The sequence below is a fragment of the Podarcis gaigeae genome (assembly GCF_964106915.1).
Source record: "Podarcis gaigeae genome assembly, chromosome: 15".
NCBI classification, from domain to species: Eukaryota; Metazoa; Chordata; class Lepidosauria; order Squamata; family Lacertidae; genus Podarcis; species Podarcis gaigeae.
The window spans coordinates 1356273-1378878 of NC_139692.1; the positions used below are offsets into that span (position 1 = coordinate 1356273).

General features: G+C 44.4%; 1 protein-coding gene across 2 annotated transcripts; it reads right to left on the minus strand.

Moving 5' to 3' along the window:
- Positions 1 to 603: 603 nt before the first annotated feature.
- LETM2 (leucine zipper and EF-hand containing transmembrane protein 2) lies at positions 604 to 20418 on the minus strand. 2 transcript variants are annotated; one of them, XM_083713668.1, is made up of 11 exons: positions 20323 to 20418; positions 18509 to 18588; positions 17317 to 17764; positions 14944 to 15087; positions 13536 to 13673; positions 12669 to 12872; positions 8791 to 8910; positions 7190 to 7297; positions 6205 to 6291; positions 5895 to 5969; positions 604 to 958 (listed from the first exon to the last, which is right to left on the minus strand). In XM_083713668.1, exons 2-11 carry the CDS (start codon positions 18553 to 18555, stop codon positions 908 to 910), a joined length of 1422 nt encoding a protein of 473 aa, XP_083569794.1. In that variant the 5' UTR covers positions 18556 to 18588; positions 20323 to 20418; the 3' UTR covers positions 604 to 907. The 2 variants fall into 2 exon arrangements, with proteins under 2 accessions (XP_083569794.1, XP_083569793.1); XM_083713667.1 differs by lacking the exon at positions 20323 to 20418 and adding an exon at positions 20034 to 20097.
- Positions 20419 to 22606: the final 2188 nt, after the last annotated feature.

Below are 22606 nucleotides of genomic sequence, written 5' to 3' on the forward strand. Positions count from 1 at the left end.
TACATCACCAGAACTTCTCTCTTGCATCGAGTGACTCAGGACTGGATGTTTGTTTTCACTGCCTTCAGTGACAGTTGCTGTTCTTCTCCTTAGGAAATAGTTTCTTTTCCCAGTGATCTGCAAGGATGACTCCTCCAAGAAATGTTGTCCTCTGCTGCTCTCTGGTGATACTAAGTAGGAATAACTGTTCAAATAGCGTTTTGAATTTCCTCCAGTGAGTAATCAGATGTTGTTGCTTAGAGAGGGATGGGAATTAGTTATTATTTTCATTCATTCTACCCCACCTTTGTAAAATAAAATAGTTATGGTAAAGCTGCAATCCTATGCATGCTTGTTTGGAAGAGAGACATCCAGAGCTTCCTTCTAAGGTCAGTTCCACACCATACATTTAAAGTGCATGGCTTCCCCAAAAGAATCCATGTGATTGTGGCTCTGGCTTAAATGCATCTGTTTAGGATTAGCCTGTAAATCAGTTTAAATTCCAAGTGTGTCAGCCTCTAAGTTGGGAAGCCCAAAATTATATAATGTCCACACAGAAAAGTACTTGTTATAGTATTGATGCTTGTCAGTTGTTTGCACGCACACACAAAAACACCACCCAAATAATAATAAACCACTGCTTTACTAAAAAATTTAGAAATACAAATCTTAACATCTGACAAGATTGCATAAATTACACCTTCTCCCAATCATAGCCTATGTACATATTTACAAAAAAATAAGTTAAACGACACAGAATAAGATAAAAGAAGAGAGTGGCACTGTATACAACATGCTCTTCAGCCTGGCTTAGAGGCAAAGAAAAAGCATCCATATCAGATCAAAGGAGTGGGAAAGGGGCTAGTCTACAACTTCAGAGAATGGAGCTTTTAATCCCGGAGTGCCCAAATATTTGCTGGTAGAACAGCTAGACTCCATTAGCACTGGCTTTGCTGCTCCGAGAGGCTTCTATTTTCGTCTGGAAAAGAACAAGAGGCAAACCTGAGTAACAAAGGAGATGCTGCTGGTGTACAGTTTTGGAATACTCAATATCAATACACCTTCTGATACAAAACACAATGCACTTGGAGATCGGTTCCAGAGGCCTTGCTTCCAAATAAGTGTCCTCAGGGAGGAGAGAGGGAGTTTTATAGCAACACGGGCCTAATACAGCAGCAGTTCTTTTGCAGTCCAGCCATAGCATTGCAATCCACTGATTTCACGGTGGTTCAGTCTTTGGCACCTGAAAATGCACTTCTCTCATCGGAAGAGCTTTCTAGCATCACCTCTCTCATCTTAGTCATTTTCTCCTAACTGCACTTTCTAATCAACTTGTATGAGTGGTGATTTGTTTATAAAATGTTAAATCACCATGTTATATATGTTTCAACAGGTCAAGAAAAGAAAAAAACCACCATATTGAGGTCTCGGTAATTCATGTGTATATTTTATCAGTATGAATGAACTTTATTACGTTCACAGACCAGGATAAAAAACAAAGAAACATATAAATAAAATAGCAGTTAGAATTTTTTTAACTGATAAATGTTGGAGCAAATAAGGACAAAGAAACAAGCATAGGATAAAACAAGATTAAACATGGATAATGGATGGATAAAAACTGATAATTAAAACAGATAAAAACTAAAAACAAATAAAAACATGCAGTTAAAACAACTGTAAGAGCGTAAGAACTAAAAGACTTGCAGTTAAAACAACGATAAGAGGCTGCAGAGTATAAGCCTCTGAAATAGAGGACACACACAGCATTAGAAACTGGTGTGCAAATATGGTTAAAACAGACAATTAAAACAATGTACAACAATAAATTTAGACACAATGTGCAACAATAAACTATCCCAGGGAGTTGACTCAGAGTCCATGGAACCGAGTTTGGGGATTTTCATGCCGGACTATTTTGAGTTGGGCGATGGTCTGGGTCTACAGATTTGCACACAGAATCTGGCGACCCTCCAGGTCTTCTTCTGGTCTTTGCCTAACAGCAAAAGGTCAAATTTTTGCTTTTGCGGGAGGTCAGCGAGCCTCACCAGTAGGGGATCAATAAACTTACTGCGTGCTTCTTCATAAAAGGGACATTTAAAGAACAAGTGTTCTGGGCTTCCTATCTCTCCCAATGGACAGGTGCAAAGTCTCTGGGCATAGGGGACTTTTCTAAAGGCTCCATCCAGGACTGGCAAGTGTAAATGCTCTTCTTGCATTTCTAGATACAAGAAAGAAGAGATATGCTGCCGGTGCGGCTATGTATCTCTCGATTTCTCCAATTTTATAGTCGGGGCACCTTGCGCAGTCCTGTTGTCTCTCGGTATCTAATATTCTTTGCCTGACCGTGGCTTTTGCCTGGCCCAAGCCCAGACTTAGAAGGGGCTGAGGGGCAAAACCCAGTTTCGGGAGCGTGTTCAGAACTGCAGTCTGCCAGCCTGACTGGAATTGGTCGCAGAGGATCAGTGGGGCTATCCCTCGGGGGGAGCAGATTCAATGTCAGCCATTTGTATATTGATGTTAAGCAAATGCTAGCCTCCACTCTCATCATCCCCGTTTCCAAGCAGGTCGCTCTAATGCGGTGATCTCTGCAGGGTATACTGTTCTCAGGAAGGGTGACTCGTTTAACGGAGACTCCTGGAGGTGCAAAGGGAAATGGTCCCCCCCTATGAATGGGAGCACTTTTAAATTCACTATTTTTGTTAGCAATTCGCTGTCCGCCAACATATAATCAATTGTGCTGGATCTTACCCCAGACATGAATGTATATTCCCCGGGGATGTCGCCCCTGGTGCAACCATTTAGGATATGAAGACTTAGCTGCCTAGAGAATTTGAGGAGGCAGGCTCCAGCAAAATTTGAATGTTGATCCTTTGACTGCCTTGGTAGTTGTAAAGCCTCCGGGCCAAAATCGTCAGGGTACCCTATTTTTTGCCTGTATTTGGTTTCTAAACTGGGGTCATCAGGACCTAACCTTGTGCTTAGGTTCGCCCACCAGCAGGACCTTTGCTGCTGGATAGTCCGTTAGCAGTAACCTGACATAAGAGTCCAGTCTATTCCAGATGCCCTCAATATCGGGTTTTTTGCTTGTTGGGGTGATATAAGCATTGATAATTAGTAAACTGCAGTTTCCCCAGGATATGAGTAGGGCCATTGCTAGGTGGTCTAGGGGAGACAATTCCTTACAGGTGGCGTTTAGGCAGAGTGAGATTAGGATGTATTCCCCCCCCCCCCTTGAGCCTCCCTGGTCCTCTGCCTGCAACCGCTCTCACTGCATGTATAGTATCCTTCCAATGATGGGTTTTCAGCCGCCCACGTCTCCTGGAGAACGATGATATTCAAGTTTTGACGGTAGAAGGGAATGTCTGTAGAATGGGAGAGGCATCTGGACTAGCCGGCAACATTCCAGGAGATGTTTAGGGCAGCAGTTGATTCTTGGGTTTTTAGATTCCAGGCTCTCATAGCTGTTTTCTGCCGCTGATTCCTCAGGTCCTTTGAGTTTGGCTTGAGCCGCGATGCGGAGGCATGGGGGAGCCTTTTGAGGGGAAAACTAATTTGGGGGTATTAATTTGTCTGTCCAGGCAGTCACCCGCTAAGACCTTATTTCATTCCTCTCCATGAATAGCTTCTAGGATTCCCAGGCAGTCCATGAAGATTGAGCCAATTCCCGGCTCTGGCACCACTAGTTTGACTTGTTGCGATTTGTACTGGGTTGTTGGTGGAGGTGTAGGAAAACCCGTTTCTTCTGGAGACAGATATCGACAAGGTGTCCATTCCTCATTGGTTAAAGGCTTTGATTTGCAATTGATGTAATTAAATTCCATGGGAGGAGGCGGGGCTAGAGGTGGAAGGGACTTCCTTGTGGTCGATAATCTTTCAATTAGTGCAACCTGGGAAAGTAGGATCTGCTCGAGGTGGGTTGTTAGGAGTTGTTCATCCTCTGAGGAGAAATCCTTTTCTAACTTACTTGGTGAGGGACGGGTTTTGTACAGCCTGCCAGATTGTTTAAGATTGCCAGCCTCTGGGTAGAGCGGCTTACCGTTTCCGGCACTGTTGGATTCTGCAGTGCTGGTTTTGGTTTTTGGTCTGGCTGGCCTATGTGCTCCTAGAAGTGGTAAAGGGTCATCGATGTTTTCGAAGAAACGGTGCACAAGCAAGCCAGCCCTCAGGAAATTGTCTTTATTAGAAAGGGTCTGTTTAGTTGAGAGCCCATCCTTAAAAGTCACTATAGCCCTATTTTGGGCCGTATCATGAGGGAGGAATTTTACCTTGATGATATTTTCTGCTGTCACGAGGCCCCTGGTGACTATTCCGATTTTTTCGGGAATATTTACTTTTCTTTGAGCATATGATGAGTGTCCTCTATTTGTGGGAAGTATTGTGAAGGCAAGTTTGTGATTATTTAACGTTAGCTTCCATCAAGTCTGTGTTGTTTTATCTTGATCCTTTCTTGTTATGTTAGGATACATGGGATTTCTTTGCGATGTCAAGAGAAGGGTTAGTTGCATGGGAGCCGGAATTTCCTTTTTTCCCACTAGAGGGCGGTGTGTGATCTGCTGGGGCGTGGGGCTTTTCCTCAGAGTGCTTTATTGGCATGCATGAGTTTGTGATTTTCTTTTGGGTTGTAGGAGCAGAGTTCTTTGTTGTTGTATTCTCCAGCGGCTTAAAGAGCTTCTGGAAATTCATTTTTTTTGTCCGGCAGGTCAGCGTTCCCTTTTGGCCTCTCAATTTGATGTTTTTGGTCTTCTTCATTTTTTGTGTTGAGCATTTTCTCTTTAAGGTCGGTTTCTTGGGAGCAAGAGACCCTCCCTCCTGCACTGAATTGTTTCTGTTTGTTTTTTGTAATCGAGTCCCGGCTTGGTTTCACCTCCATTAGTCCTATTCCCAGATGTCATGTGAGGGAAAGCAGCCTCATGGTTCTCTATCAATTCAGTTAGAGTGGTAATTAAGGTTCAAGCTTTCCGAAAGGAAATTTTTAATTGGCTCAAGTTCTTTGCTTATCTGTGTGAAATGAGTTTTGAGTAACTCTTCGAACATCCCTGACAAGTAGAAGATAAAGTTGTCCGGGTACTGTAACCTTAAGCTGTTTGGCCATTTGTCTGTTTCAGTCAGCTCAGTCGGGGGAGGGCATCTTAAATTCTCTCCTGATAGGGAGGGGAGGGGAGGCTCGTTTGACATGGCTTCTGGGTTTTCCAGGAATTTCTCCTGTTCTAAACTTGCTTCAGGTCCCTCTTTGGCTAGCTCGGCTTGTTTTAGTTCTGTTGCCAGGTCCACTCCCTCACCTCCAACGTTAGTTTTTTCCTCCCTTCTAATCCAGGTGTGGTCAATAGACCACTCATCAGAATGGAGGTTTCCTGGATTATTTGCTTCATCAGCCTTGGGATGGAAGTAGGTTGAAATTTTGGCCTGTTTTTTCTTTGGAGGAGTTGTTGCAGGTTGTAAAGGTGAAATCCCCAGTTCTTTGCAACATTGTCTTGTAAGTACCATCTTCGTCCTCGGAAATAAATGGGGCTATTTTATCCAGCCCACAGCTTTATGGGCTTTTCAAGGGAGGAGGTTCAAAGTTGATTTAAGTAGCTTTAAAACGGAGGGGAGGTTTAAAAGTTTAAAAGCACCCGACAGCTCCCAGAGTCCTTTACTGATAAAAGTTGGCAGATATTTTCAAAGGTTGAGCCTTTTTATCAGGGTAATTTGATCATTAGAGCTCCTACTCACGCAGCAGAGACTCAGTTGAGACTTGACCCGGCGCCATCTTCCCCGGACTCTCTATTTTATCAGTAATTTTAATAACTATTTTGTTTGGTTAAGATGATAAAACAAAAATCTATTCGTGTGGTACATAGTCTTAAATACTGTCAGCTTGGTCATTGTTTATTTACAAGCTGTAGTGCAAGAGGCAAAGAGGTAAAACTCACCTCTCCTGCAGGAGGCTTGACTGACACCTCAGGAACTGGTAATTTCTCTGTTGGCTGCAATATAAATTCTTCACTCTTCAAGAGGGAGAGAGAGAAATAAGGTCAGAGAACTGGTTTGTAGGCCAAGATTCAGAAGGAAAAAACAGAACGATGAACCCAAGCAATTTTGTTGCGAGAGCCCTGGTGTTCTTCAAGAAAGAAATGCTACTACACCATGAGGGCAACTGGTGAACACCCTTTTAGTTACTTATGAGCCTAATTATTGGAGAAGCTTTGAGAAAACACCCAAAGAGCACACACCATTTCTCACCTTTCTTTCCTGTACTTTGGGGGCAGAATCCAACAAGGTCTCATGATCCTCATCATCTGTGTCTGCATCACCCTCGGTCTTCAGAGGCTAAAACAAGAACAGAAAGCTTGGTGTCACCATTTGCTTTCTAGATCTCAGTGAAGCAAGACGGCCTTCACCCTAATTATCTACAGAGGGAAAATGTTCAGGCTTTCCTGCAGTGCTAATTTGGGTTTACAGCACCCGTCTCTGAGACTTGGACCCACAAGAAACAAAGTGTGTCGCTTGGGAATTGTGTGCAGATGCCGCCAGGAAGGAAGAAGTCTGTGAAAGATTTTATGCATCCTGAGATCTGCATTCTTGGGACTCACCTTGAAGGAGGCAGCAGATATCCATATGGAGGGGGACATTATTGATGCAGGACAAAACACAGGGTTTCCCAAACTGTCTAATTAACCTCACTCAGGAGGTGCCATTTCAGTTTTCAGGTGCAGGGGAGGGATGAGAGAGATGAGAGTTCAAAAGCCAGCTTTTGAACTTCTCAGACACGTTCAGGATTAAAACTACAATGCTATACACTCTTGGGAATAAATCTTACTTAGACTTAATGAGATTATGGGCCAACAGGTACAGGATTCAGCTGCAAGTTAGCTGGACTTTGGTTCCAATGACATCAACAGGAACTAAAAAGTCATGACAAAACTGATTGGTTTCATCAGGACCCAAATTCAACTAACTTAGACTGGACCTAACAAGGTGTGTATTAAGAGCATTTGTTATATTTACTTCTTTATACCTTTTAGCCATAAGTGCTCCTGCGAAATAATCATGTGTAGTCTAAAACTGGGGAAGGAACAGTTCCCCACACCTATTGGTGGGTCTGCCCCTCTTGTAAAAACTCTGCTGCAGTGGTTCTAGGTCATCCCTGTCAGCCTCACAAACCCACTCCTCCTCAGGAAGCCATCAGGTCCATTTCTTGAACACTGCTGCTGTCGATCCTGCTCACCTCAGCTGGATTCACAAGAGGCTTGGGCTTCACCTCTGTCAAATATAAGGCACGAGAAAGTAGCAGCAGAGAAGGGGGAACGTTTTCTCTAAGATGTAGATCTAGCCACTGTGTAGCAGAAAGAAACAAGAGAAAGACGGTGTCAGAGTATTTTGATTTAAACTGTGGTGGGGAATTGCATTTTAGTGAGCCTGAAAAATCCATGCGCAGGTGTTGGAGCATGGGCCACCTTCCCACATGGACAAGCAACCTCCCTTTACATAGTTGTTCAGATAGAGGCTGGCATCTCAACTAACATTAGGCAGCCTGCCCATGCTTGCTTTATCTTCTGCCTGATCCATATCATTCTTAAGTTGTTTAAACTGAAAAGCAAATCCTGCAACATTCCTGTGTTCCTTTCCCACAATGCTTTAGAGTAAGAGTTCAAGGCAAAGCAGGCCTCTGCAGAGATGGGGCTGCTGGAGTTTGCCCCGGAATATCCTATGGACTCATGCTGGCCTGAGGTCAAGTCCAACGGAGAGCACACAGCAGCTCACCAAGGGGAAGGGGAGACCTAAAGATGCCAGAGGTTCCTCAACGACATGAAAATATGGGGCTCCACCATTTCAGCATCCACCTGAGGCCCCACACTTTCCTGTAAGCTCCCCGCAGAAAAGGCAGTGGGGACATGTGAAGGCCACCTAGGGATGCTGGAATGCAAAATTACAAGGCAGCTTAAGCTAGCTTTCAGCTAAGTGGTGGAATTTGCTGATTAGCTGCACAGATGTTGAAGCCACATCTGTCTTGCTCAAGAGAACTCAGATCCTTCAGCACAGGATCTAATCCTGGTATGCTGAATCTCCTACCAATAACTCATGCTGACTCATGTGAGATGGTACCCAACTCAGCTCATTTGGGCTCTCACATAATTTGGAACAGGATGTTTAAATATGTAAGACTAAAGTCTGATAATGGGAATAGCACTGGGAAAACTAAGTTGATCCAATTGGGATTTAGCCATAAAAGCAGCACTACTTTCTGTTAGAGACCCTCAGGGTCCTGTTATATCAGATGATGTACTCTGTTATGACATAAGAATAGAAGAAAAACCTAGCTGCTGGACCAGGCCATTGAACACAGCATCTTCTAACAGGGACCAACGAGATGCTATGGGAAGCCTGCAAGCAGCCGTGCTCTCCCCACTCTCCATTCCCTGCCACCCCCTCACTGCCCGCAGGGCCAGCTCCTCTCCTGATTCTGGATGCTGCAGATATCCATGAGTAGATCTCTCCTCCTCCACGAATCTATGGGATAAACTTGGGCTTAAGCTTGTAGTATATTTTGTGCACATCTAGGAGATGCAGGGGGGAAATTATTCAGAATAATGAATGTTGTTCCTGGCAACCTTGAAATTATTAGTTGTGAGGGGTAGCTGACTGTTTTTAAATGTTTTTAGCTTTCTTAATGTTTTGCTTTATTTTAATTCTTTTGCTCCTTTGTTGCTTGCTGCCCTGGGCTCCTTTGGGAGGAAGGGTAGACTATAAATTTAATACAAAAGAGTAATTCTCTTCTTGGAGCTGATTCCCCTCCCTCCCTCCCTCCCTCCCTCCCCCCCAGCCTGCCTGGTTGAGTTGCTCTTTCAGCTGCTCCTCCGTGAGGCCCAAGGACCTCATTCCTCTGGCTCTGCAGGCACTTTGCAGCTCAGACACGCTCAAGCCATGAACACCTTCCTTGGCAATCATCTGCACATAGCAAAGAGAGATAAAATTAGCACCACCACCTTCTTTTGGAAATCAGGCCACCATCCCTTTCAGCAAGTGGTGAACTCAGAAGGTAACACTCTCTCACTGACACATGCTACAGAAACAAACTGAAGCACTAAGAGTAAAACAAAGAGCATTTTCCTGGCAATGCAGAGGGTTAAACTATTTTTGAAAAGAAAAAAATATTACACCATTCCATTCATATGCCATGGAATGGAATGGCATACAAAAGATGAACAGGTCAAATACACTGGGCGGAAGACTTGGGACATAATATACAAATGATACACTGGGAGAGGCTATAGAAAACAGATCTGAAATTTACGACATGTTCTCCACTGAAAGAAAACTATATTAAAATGATGTACTGGTGGTATTTGATCCCAGTAAAATTAGCAAAAATGTATAGAACAAGTACAAACATATGCTGGAAATGTAAAGAAAAAGAAGGTACCTTTTAGCATATGTGGTGGACTTGTAGTTAAAACCTTCTGGGAAATTATGCATAATGAAATGAAAAAAAAGTTTAAAATAACTTTTGTTAAAAAACCAGAAGCCTTTTTATTAGGAATTATAGGTACCAAAATTCCAAAGGACCAGAAAAACTGTTCATGTACATGACAATAGCCGCACGGACGTTACTAGCCCAGAGATAGAAGGAAGAGACAGCCCTAACCAGAGAAGAATGGCAAACCAAGTTGATGGACTATTTATAATGTATATACAAGATTATTGTAAGCAGGTTAAAACATTAGCAGGATTTTAAACACACTTGTAATGTAACAGAATGTATGGATAACTTAGAAAGATAAAAATATTTGGAGAGGTATTGATATGCAGTTGAAAATAGGATGGGGGAAGGGATGGGGGAAGTCAGGAGATTTAGAGAAATCTCAATATTTGGATTCGGAATTGGTTTTGTTATATGTTTATATTCTTGAAAATCAAATATTTGTTTAAAAAAATAAAAAATAAAAAAATTACACGTGGCCTTTCATTCCAACAACAGGTTATTGTGTTTCTATCAATACATCAGAAGTCACCTCTATCCAAGTTTTAGCAATGTGCAAGTTTAAAATCAGCCTACTGATTAAAAATCAAAATCTCTATTTGGTTACGAGTCCTAGTCTTAGTAACTGAAAGCTGTAGTTATGCACAGCTGTGGTTATGCAAGTTTGAAAATTTGTGACCATAGAAAGTGAGAGAAGCAGCATTATGGGGACACTTTAGCTGATTCAGTCTAGCCAGCACTCAATCACTTTCAGATAAACAACGGGTGCCCCTGATTAACTAACCTAAAAGACCATACAGGAACTATTTTGGGACTGGGGTGTGAGTTTCATGTTTCTGACTCACAACCAGAGAAGCAGAACCTGTGAGTTTGGCACCAAAGTAGTTGTTTAACTTGCTTGAAATGAGAACTTTGTGAAAATGCCATAAGGAACTCTATGTAGCAGCGTGAGTCACTCAAGCCGGAAAACTCTAAGAAACCCCAAGGCAAAGGGCCATGCAGCCAAGGGACAGGGGTTTGGGTTTGTTCACTTTTGCTGCAGGAATTCTTCTTGCAAGTAGTAGTAGTAGCAATAATAATAATAATATTTTTTTATACCCTGCCCATCTGGCTGGGTTTCTCCAGCCACTCTGGGCGGCTTCCAGGAAAATCTTAAAAATACAATAATTCATCAAATATTAAAATTTCCCTAAACAGGGCTGCCTTCAGATGTCTTCTAAAAGTCAGATAGGTCTTTATCTCCTTGACATCTGATGGGAGGGCATTCCACAGGGCAGGTGCCACCACCGAGAAGGACCTCTGCCTGCTTCCCTGTAACTTCACTTCTTGCAGTGAGGGAAGGGCCAGAAGGCCCTCGGCGCCGGACCTCAGTGTGTGGGCTGAATGATGGGGGTGGAGACGCTCCTTCAGGTATACTGGGCCGAAGTCGTCTTTGCAACAGATTTTGAAACACAGGGGGTTTTTTTGCATGTTTATTATTTTTGACTGTTTAACATTTTTAGAATTACTCTGTTTATGTGTTTGAAAGCTATTTTTGTAATGCAGATCAGGCTGGAGCAGAGGTTGGGGGAAAAATTTAGCCGCGGGCCAGTCCACTTTTCCTCAGACCTTGTGGCGGACCGGAGAAGCGGCACCGGGGGGGGGGGGGAGCTGGAAGAAGAGGCATGGGGGGCAAGAAGTCCTCCTCCCCACCTGCTGCACATACCTTCCCAGGGGCTGCTGCCGCAGCTTCTCGTGGGGAGGCGGGGTGAGCTCGTCCGCTCTGCTCTCTGGCCCACAGCAGCACCAGGGCAGCAATGGCGGAGGGAAGACGAGTGGCGCAAAAGGGCTGGCTCTGGAGAGGGGGCTGCTTAAAATGGCGCTCAGCCAGCTCAGCCTAGCCCCCTTCCTCCTCTAGGCAGGGCAGGGGGAAGCCAGGAGGCACCACCATCAGGGGGGGGGATGGAATGGCGCAGGAATAAAAGTGGTGCAGCCCGAATGAACAGAATCCCCACGCCCATCCACGGACAGTCCGTGGGCCGGATCCTGAAGGCAATTGGGCCTGATCCGGCCCATGGACCTTAGTTTGCCGACCCCTGGGCTGGAGGATGCACCAAGAAGGAAGCAGGAGACCTGAAGAAACCTTAATGGATTGGGAATAAGCTTTTACCATGTTGGGTTAAAAGTGTAATTGTGTTATGATGATGTTGGTAATGTGTGTTCTAATGCCTTTATTAACCGTTCTGTTGTTTTTTTTCCTAAACAGGAGCTCCATTTGGTTTATCACACATGTGATGTCAGATGTGATTTTCTAGAGTGGGGGGTAGTGCTATGGGTTTGCAACTATTTCACTTTAGAAGACCTCTGAAGGCAGCCCTGTTTAGGGAAGTTTTTAATGTCTGATGTTTTATCATATCATCATCATCATTAATTTTGTTGGGAGCAGCCCAGAGTGGATGGGGAAACCCAGTCAGATGGGTGGGGTATAAATAATTTTTTATATTGTTGTTGTTGTTGTTACATGGCCTGTCTTTTTAATTCTCCTGTAAAAACCTTCCTCGCCATCTAACTTAATTCACACCTGCAATATCTGCCTACATCTTGAATCTCTGTGCCTGCCTTGCCTCTTCCTGCCATTGGCTGAGCTGCTCTGACCTCACATTAAGACTGCATATGGGTGGGAATGAGGTGGCTTCAAGTCTCCTGTCACTGTCATTGGTTGGACTGTTTCAGTATTAGCGGGGCAGCAAACTGCAGAGATGATAGAATCACAGAATGGTAGAGTTGGAAGGGACCCCGAGGGTAATCTAGTCCAACCCCTTTCAGTGCAGGAATCTGATGTTATGGCACAGAACCACATTGCCATATCCATTAGAGGGTGACCTTGCAGACATCTGTATTAAATTCCAGCATCCATGGGCAACTTGTACAAAGTTTAACTTTTTCAACTTTCTCTGAACACTATAGGTTTTTAAATGAAAGCTTGTTATGTAGACCAACTGAAATATTCTGGAGTCTTAGGGTGGCGAGAAAGAAAATAGGCAGCACTTGCTGCTTCCACTACATGAAAGTAATTGGGAGTTCAGACACAGCACTTTGTGTTTACCTTCACAGATTGTGGAAAACATAATCTGTCAGCCCAAAGCACTGAGACTTGGGCATGATTGCACCTTTCAGACTCAGGTATCAGAAGAGAGAAATGACTGGCAGAGAGCTGTTAACATTTTCTCTTTTTTTGGTCTCTTACTTCATCATCTGTTTTGATAGACCTGAGCTTCATCAAAAGCTGGAAGCGGAGGAGGTTATTAGTGCCAATGGGCTGCAGTTCAAGCAATTTGCAGAGGACCACCAGCTGTGGCCGCTCCAAGTGTTCCAGGGTCAGCTCATCCTCAAATAGCTTTGAAAACCGCACGATCTCCTGGGTGCTGGGCTGCTGGCCACTATGCCGAACCTGTACAAAGCAATGAATAAGATTCCAGCAAGAATGTGTTCTCCTCCTTCTCCTCCCATACATGCTCCACAAACAATTGGAAGTTCTTCCCTTAGGGCACATATAATGTTCAGGACATGGAGAATCTCTTCTCAAAAGGTCCTGAAATTTGGCAAGAGCAACAGATACGTTCTATGGAGGCCTTGGGATTACTCAATCTTGAAACATTGTTGGAAGTATAAGCTGAGGAATGTGCTGCTACAGACAGACGCTTGATGTGGAATCTATGTACAGTACTGACTTTGAGTGCAACTGATATATTGCACTAAACCCTCAAGTAATGAGTAAAAACAAAAACAAGAAAACAATGTTGGGAAGAGTTTCCTATGCCTAAATAGGAAGACATAGCTTCTATGTGGTCTCCAAAACCTACCTACATTATTGTGGCGAGGGGATTCAAATACTTTCCGCTAGAACAAGGCTGAGGAATCTCCAGCCTGCAGGCCAAATTTGGCCCACAAGACCAATTTTGGGAAGCCATGCCCAGCTGCCCTCAGCCGATGTCACCCGTGATGTCAGGTGGGGGTGGGGGTGTAAGTGTGGGGCGTCTGATGGTTCCTTCCTTTGCTGGAGCAAGGCATGCTGCCAGCCAGCCATCAGCTGATGGGCAGTAGAAGTCTGTACCTGCTGAACATAAGAAGAGAATTGCTTCGTGGCTTCTCCAGTACTGGCTTTGTTTCTTCTGGCCAGCTCTGCGATGGTCTCCTGCAGGAATTTGGCTAGTTCCAACTTTGCACTCAGTTTCTTTCTCTGCTTTTCTTCCTTAATACAAATAATAATAAACATTTGCAGTTATCTAACGATTTCAAATATTCAAAAGCTTTTCCAGTACTTCTTAAAAAGGTAAAGGTAAAAGGACCCCTGACCATTAGGTCCAGTCGTGGCCGAGAACCCTATGAGGCAGGGTCATGGGACAAGAAATAACCTGGGGCCCTAAAGTTGCTGTTGGACTCTAGTTCCCATCAGCCTCAGCCAGCATGGCCAATGGTCAGGGACAATGGGAATTATAGTCTAGTAACATCTGCAAGGCCACAGGTGAGCCTTCTGTGCTGTAAGATATGCCAATATTATCCTTTTGCTCACAGCTAGTCAGTTTCTGTTCCACTGTTATTTTTCATGGCTTAAATTTATAGGAGATAACAAGAGATCAAAGACTTGCTAGAGGAACTACTGTAGGTTCTTAATGAGCATGAATGCTAAAATTGCCTGTGAGATACAGAAGTACAGTTTTCCTGACTGCTGCTTTAACTGCATCAAGGTGCCTGTTCCTCTCTATAGGTGGCAACCATTTTGTGCGAAGGTTCTGTTCCTGGCCCCCACACGCATTGGTGGAGCACGCATAAACACACCTCATCCCATTTCACCCTCTTCTGTGTCCAAAGGGAGCTGTGCATTGGTGGGTGTGCATCAACTGAACGTACCAAAATGGTTGCTGCCTATATTTTATTCTATTATTTCATTCCCAAATCCACTGTTGGGCAATACTTTTGTTAGGAGTGAACAAGCTTTTGCATTTCCCCAAACTCTTCATCAGCAAGATGCTACAAAAGGAGGCAGGGGGCTGGATCTTGACGCCATGTAGACTCAGTTCCATTTGGGACTCTATTCTGGGATGTAAATTGCACACCTAGATTGCTAGGTGTTGCAGGTACCAGGTTATGCCTAGGATTCTCATCCCCACTTGTGAAAGCATAATGCCTGGCACTTACCCATATCTGACTTATTATCCTCTTATTCTATCCTTCTTTCAAAAAGCTCAGAGCAGTGTATAGGATCTCCCACTTGTCCATTTTATCCTAAGAATAACCTTGTGGGTTAAGAGAGTGTACGTGCAAGTGTGTTCAGCCCAAGGCCGAGAGGATTTGAACTTGGGCCTCTCTATCCCCCTTCATACAGCTTATGGAGACATTGATTCCCATACAGCAAACAGATGCAGCAGAGTTGGAGGCAGACAATTCCTGACCCAGTGGCACCACATCATGCTATGATACACTGTGGTTGAGGCGAAGACTGAGCTGCTTTTCATACTGACCTTCTTAGATTCGGTTTCAAAGGTTGAAGGCAGCATCTCAGGAAACAGTTTCAGAAATACAGGTAAGAGGAATTCCATGAAGGGCACAATGATGAACACCAAAAAGGGAACCAGTCGGAAAAGATCAGCAGATGTTCTCATCAGCTGCAGAGGTTAAGACACAAAGCAGAACAACAGAGTCTCTTCCTATGCATTCAACTTGTCAGCAGAGGCCCTGCTCAAAAGAACCAGGAAGGTGACATCAGCAAGGCTAAGTGCCTTTTTGTTGCTCTGGAATTTCAGAGAAGCTTTGCAATGCACTTCCCTACTTGTTTTTAAGATGTCTTTCAAATAATTTTGTTGAGGCAGGATTTTAGTCTCCTATATGGCTGGAGAAATGTTAAGCTAGCTCCCATGTTCTTGTTTATGACACTATCTTTCATTTTGCTAAAGTTATGCTGATATGATTTTAAAGTTATAAGCTACACTTCTTTCAGATTTATTTCTTTAAGGCATGGCTAAGCAATCTGAGAAGAAAATGGTGCCTCAAACAGCATCTTCATATAAATATAAGATTGCACAAAATCTTGAAAGCATGAAATGGAAAAAGGAGAGTCTCTCTTTTGCAGGACTTAGATGTACAGAAGCAGTTAAACTGAGTTATCTAGAAGAGAGGACCCTGTGGCTCTCCAAAGGCTGAAGAACTAGAACTCTCATCATGTCTGATGCTTGTTGACATTAATGCAACATAGTAATTCACTTTTGTTGAAAGAAATGTAGCTGCACATTTCTAAATTGAGGTAAATCCACTATTGTTTTTCAATAAAAACTGAAATTTATGTTGTATAACTAAGTTTTCCTGGTTCGTACAAATCAATATACTAAACTGACATATAGCAGCTTTAAAATGCCTTTTATTTCAGTATTGCATGCTTGTCAAACAATGTTTGATTTGCTTAAATACTATGCTTCAAAACCAGTACTAAACTGTTGAGATTTGACTTCTGTGAAAAGGTTCCTTCAAGAATTATAGAACTGGGCTTCAAAGAATAAGCCATCAAAGGTAGGTACATCATTGCAATTCCTAAGCAACATACACTTTTAGGAGCTGAATAAATAATGAAAGTTCTGCCAGTTAAAAATAGGACAATAACATGTATTTAGCCCTGAAGAAGGGGATTTACCTTTTATTCACTTTAAATTAGCAACCTTAAGAGCCACATTGAAACAGAATTTCCCCTTCTACATCTTAAAATATATTTTAAAAAGCGAGCTCAGTTGCTTAGAGCTTGGTGCTGATAGCACCAAGATTGCAGGTTTGATCCCCGTGAGGGACAGCTGCCTATTCCTGCATTGCAGAGGGTCGGACTAGAGCACGGTCCCTTCCAACTCTAAGATTGTTTGTCTATGTCTATCCTTGATCACTGGCCATGGTCTCTGGGGCTGATGGGAGGGGGTGTCCAACAACATCCGGAGGACCAAAGGTTCTTTACTCTGTCCTGCAGGGATTAACTTTGATAGTACACAATATTTTTAAAAAATATCTTTTGAAACTAGTATTTTGTCGCAGCAAGCCAAATGCGCAATTTTATGCATGACAAGAAATCACAAATTGAACTGTGCTATAATTTAGCATAATGATTTCAATATGTGCTTTTTTCCTGCACAAGTTAAAAACTCTCAGGCCTGAAAAGCACCACCTCAATGGGCTTATTTCGTTGTGTGGGGAGAGATAACATTAACTTAGGATTGTTTACGTAATTGTGCCTTTCCCTGCTCCCCCAGCAAAAGTAGCATCAACCTTTCAGCTGAGTATTTGAGAAAGCAGCTGATCAGAGACCATCTCTCCTAGGCCATGCTGTGTCAGACGGTTTGCTCAGAGGAGCGTGGGAGGGAAGGCTGATAGTCTCCCCTCTTGCAGCAGCAATCCTGAGTTTCCCCCAAGGAGAAAGGTGATGCCTATGACCTGGCCTCAAATACTGGAAACAAGACAGGGAGAGAAGTCATCATCACGTCCTGCACATGAACTCAGAGAGGCATCTGTGTGTGTGTGCATGTGTGTGTGCGTGTGTGTGTGTGTGTGTGTAATCAATATTATGTGATTTCCACAATCAGGACATAGCTGACATCCTATGGTACACATAAGGTTGCCAGGAATGACTGCCTCTCTAATTTCTGTGTTATGCCATACCCCCCCCCCCCACATGGCAGCCACTTTGTCTGAAATGTGCCCACTGAGCCAAAAAGTTTGGCAACCTTATCAGACTAGTGAACAAAAATTTGGAACCAGCCCAAAAATCTGATGGTAGGGGCCAGTCAGCTCCAAATATTCATTTGATTGCTTGGTCCAGTGGACGGGACTCCACTGTGGAGTGCTTTCCATTCAATGCTCACCCTTCGCCTTTCCCTCCGAGTGAGAACTTGCCCGTGTAACAGCCTCCACACCATCCTAGCAGCAACTTTTGTGTCAATCCAAAGCAGATGGAATCCATTGTAATAATGTTTTAGTTCATCTATAATCCTCTGGCGTAACGGTATCTTGGCAGTCTCTGTCGCTTGGTCCACTGGAACTTTGGCCAGCTCCGTGTCCTTTGTTACAGTACTTTGGCTAGGCTGAGTTTTGTCCTGAAGCTCTTGGTGCCAGGAAGCTGACGTGTGAAGCATTCGCATGGGCTTAGTTAGCAACTGAGGTAACCTGATGCCCTGCTGCGCACTGAGGAGCAACTGCTGGCTCTCAGAGTCCTTCAGGTATGTTCGGTTAAGGTGGGAATCCAACAGCTGGGCAAATACAACCGATGGGGAGAACGGGGAGCAGATGGAGTGTACAAGAAGATGAGGTCCCCTGTGAGGGGTAAGAGACAAAACAATAATTGCTGTAACAAAATACTCGTACTGCCCAAATTTTTGCAGGCCTTTGGCGTCAACTAAAGATGCACTAGAATCTGACTGGAATCTGATGGAGCAGTATTCCTCACCTGCTGTACCGTGCAATTTTGTGTGTAGGGGTGTATGTGAGAGAGTTTATTCTGTACAGCTGTTTTTAAATGTTTTAACTGTTTTGTAATTGTAGTTTTGTCTGCATTGTGCCTTTATGGGAGAAAGGGCATAGCAGAAATACAAGAACACATCTTTAAAATATTGTGATCAGTACTCACCCCTCTCCTCAGCTTAAGAAGGAAATTGGGTCTTGCCCATGCTGGGTTTCCGAGGTACTTGGAAGCAGAGTAGTCTTTGCTCCTTCTGTGCATCTCCGAAGTCCAGTGCAACAGAAAAGACAAGATCCTGCCCTTATCTGGAATCCTCTATAATGATATTGGGGTTCAGAGGTACACAGAAGCAGAAAGACTCCTTACTGCATCTACAAACCCTTGAAGCTCAGCACAAGATCAGGTATGAGCAGTATTGGTGAATGGGCAAATACCTTCATTGGCCCCTGAGTATTCCATTAATCATTCCTGCAACCCAATGTGTTTAATGAGTGGCGCTGTTTCTCACTACGATGATGACGCACTTCTTCCAAGCTTTAGGCAACTGAAACAATGATTTATTATAGTCCACAAAATAATGTCAATAATTAATTTCTTACCTGGACCTAGCTACTGCAAGGAATATGTTACAGCTGTAGAAGGCCATGTTCACCTGGAGTCAGTCTGTTTGGTCTATGGCCTGGCAGAATGAAAAACAACATTTTAAGCTAACATCTGCCTCTTAAAAAGGGAATTCACTCAACTAATGTAGCAGTAAACAACTTAAAATGGAAGTTCATTAAACAAACTATTCCTTTACATAGTCTTCAACAGAAGATACTACAACAGGTTAGTAAGCATTCTGTGTCACAGACACAGCTTCCATCTGAAATGATATTTTCAGCCAATATATAGGATCAGGGCTGTTTCGCTCATTGCACATCAAGAAATGTGTTTTCCATGACCTAGTCATAAGGTGGGAAGCCATTACTAACCCATGTTCTTTGATTCTCCCAGCATGAAAAGCGCTCTAGCTCTTTTCCCTAGCCTTGCTTGCTAGGGATGCTCACATAAGATTTTGTTGGAACTCAAAAAGCCCTGCGAGATCTTGCAAGAGCATCCCAAAACTGGTGCACGGAGAGGACCTTGCCCCTTAGCGAAACAGAGAGCTTAAAAGCTCTTTTTGCACCAGGTTTCACTGGCACAAAAAAAAAGCTTTTAAGCTGTCTGCCTTGCTTTCATTTAACATGTTGAATTTCAACCAGCCGGCCTTCAACTATGTATGGTTGAAATCACACGAGTTAAATGCACATAACATGTGATCGTACTGTAATATAGGAGAGGCAGAAACTCTTTGGCTCTTCAAATGTTTTGGTCTCAAACTCTGATCAGCCGAATCTCAGCAGGGTCAGCACTGATGGGAGCTGTAGCCCAACAATATCTGGAGAGCACCGTGTTGGCTGCCCCTGATCTGTATTGGCATGCTGCACAGTGGTCAAAAACAAAAATGTGATGATTCAAAAATGAATCGGCCTTCATTGGTGCTTCATTCCAGCAGTTTGTTATGCTTTAACTCAGCGTTCAAAATTTGCCAGGCACATTTTGCACCTGGCTATCAGCCACTTGCGACCAAGTGAAGCTGCCTGAGCACCAGGATGGCACCTGACATCTCCACCCTCTGGAGGTCCTTGCCTGGATCTGGACTGCTTTCACACACTAGCAACACACCCTGTAGAATTCTATCTGTTATATTTTATCTGCACAACAAGAATGAATTTCAGGAATCAAAAAATCTTATTGAAAAATACTTTGGAGCCTTCTGGCTGAAAAATGGTAACTAGGCATTCCTTTTTGGCGACTGAAACCCTGGTTTAAGGAGCCATTTGGCATCTAGCTTGTATATCTGAGTTTGTAACACTGCTTTAATTTTGCCCTGGGTTATGAGCTGCATTCTCCTTTTTATCTGTATTGATTTTAAAGTGGCTGCTATATTTTTATGTTGTGAACTGCTCTGAGATGTATGGATGAAGGGTCGCCTGCAAATTTAATCAATAATGTTGTTGCATGCTGCCTTGAGACTGAGAAAGTAGTGTTTTAATTAATAATAACATTATTTTAAAAACCACCCCAAAAAATGGAACGCACCAGAGACAAGAACAGGACTGAGTTTTAAGGTCAAGTTCAAAATCAAAACTTTTTAATATTGTGCAACAACCTAAAGCCCAGGATGCTGACGGGATCTGCCTGAAACCCCCGGTCTCGTCTTCTCCGGGAACAGCGGGGCTGCCCAGCCCGGTCCCTCGGGGCCCCCCTCGCCCCCCGCCAGGACCCGTGGCCGGGCTGCGCGCGGAGAAGCCGCTGCCCAACTCCCGCGGCGCCCCCGGCCCCTCTCTCCCCGCCCCGCCCGTACACGTGACGCCGCATCCCCACGTACCCTGCTTCTCCGGGGAGCGCCCCGCCACGGGCTGCCCTCCCCCCGCTCTGCCACCGGCCGCTTTCGGCCCCAGCGGCCCCCGCGCGCGCCCCGGATCCTCTTTTTCTCTCGCGAGCGGATGCCCGCCAATGGGGATGCGGGGCCGGGTGACGCGCCCGAGCCCGCTTCCGGGTCCTTCGCCCGGCATTTCGGAGGAGGGGCCAAGGGCGGGGGGCGAGCTCTCCTGCTGCCCCCTGGCGGCGAGCCCGGCTTCCTGCAGGGCGGGCAAGGGGGCGGCGAGAGAGAGCCCTGCCTGCGTGCAGCCCGTGGCCGAGAGGGCGGCCGGCCGGGCGCCTGGGCTGGGACTTCCAGGCTTTGCAGGAAAAGAGAGTTCTGACTTCCAGCGCGGAAGCGGAACTTTTCCTATCGCTTTGCGCTGCTACAATTGTGTTGTCGCCATTTGCTTCGTTCTGGGGCTTTTAAATCACCGAGTTTTTTAAATTTTGCAGCTTTAACATGTATGTCTTAAGTTTTGTAGAATTGCATTGTTGTAAGCTGCTTTGAGACTAACAAGGTGAAGAGCGAGATAGAATTTCTTTAAATAAACAATACACTGTAAATCAGCTACTGCTGCAAATGGTTACTTAATTCGATGGTTGCAGATTGTGCTTTTTGCATTTAATCGCCATTTAATCCCACTGTTTACTGTTTCCCTTCTTTTCTGTTACATCCTTTTGTGGGCGATGCACCTGCCAACTTTGGAGGGCCAAGCTAGATGTGCCTTTAACGTCTCTTTGCAGTTTGCATGCAAGGGCATCCACTGTGGAAGGGGCTGAGAACTCGCAGGATGGCGGTGGTCAGGGAAGGGGAGCTTTAGGTCTTTCCTTCCTTGCTGTGAGGCTGACAGCGATGGCTTCCCACAAGTTGCTATTCTTGGCACAAGGAGGAAGCCCTCCATTGGCACAAATACACATTTAAGGTCACGTGCAAGTTGGCATTTGAGGAAAAAGATTTTCGTCCGGGAAAGCATATGCTATAATAAATGTGTTACTTTTGATGCCGTGTGACTGTTGTTTTTTCTGCAACTGACTTAACACGGCTACCCCTCAATTGTACGAACCAGGTTATTTGGCCGTTTTCATGCCTGTGTGTGACGGATGGTGACATTTTCCTCTAACAAGGGAATGTGTGATGTCATTTCACTTTACGACACTCCCATTCATCTCCTTGCTTTGCATGACATATTGTAAATTGTCATGGAGACTAGCAGGAGGGTGAAGAAGTGAGCCAAGGAGGGAGCTTTAGCCAGGCCAGTAAGAGGCTTGCTGCTTGCCAACCCTCAATCCAAGCCAGTTGTAGACATATTTTAGAAACAACTGAGGGTGATCCCATGTTTCGTAGTTGTCCCACCCGTTCAGGTGTTCATGTCTGCACAGAGATGGCTTCTGACATGTACACGGGAAATTTGTGATGCGTGAAGCAGCCATTAGATAGCCAGTTGGAAGGCATGACTGACGGGGTGACTCCAGCAAGCAGCAAAGTGGTGGTGTGATGTTTTCACCCCGGCTGAATGTGTTTCAGGACGTTCAGCAGACTTTCACATAATTTTGGGTTGAATTGTGAGCCAGACACACAGTGAAGCAACTGCAGAGCTTGTTTCACAACATGACTACTTGGCTTACTAATCTAAACCAGGGTTGGGAATTCTTTTTGCGTCCCAAGAGCCACATTTCTTCCTGGGCAACCTGCTGGTGGGTGGAGACAGATGCGAAAGCGGGCAGAGCATTGAATGTACATTTTACCTCTGTACGGTTTCCACACGCACCCAGACATCCTCTTTAAATTCCATTGAGGGAAGCCAGAGATATTGTAAGAGTTCACAGCCCTCAGGCTTGAGATTGACCACCCCTGACCGAACCCAAATAAAAGCATGTGTGAAGGCTGAAGTCCATGTTCCACTGCCCCTACAACATCCTGAATTTCAGGGTTTCCCCAACATGAAGAAGACTGGTATGAAAGGTCAAGGGAAGGCTAAGTTGAGCATAATACTTACTTGGTCAATTTATAGACTGCTTCTAATGTATAAAATATCTCAAAGTACTTTACCATAAGCAGTTAAAGACTCCAAAGCATCCAAGAAATTCAGTACTGGACTCATATACAGATTATATGAATAGAATCAGATCCTATCTGGGCATCTGATGACTTGAATGAGTCCACATGCTTCCAATAGATTCTGCTTGTCCACTCGTAAATAAACCATATCTTTCAAGGACACCCTTGTGACAAAGCCATGCCCACAACT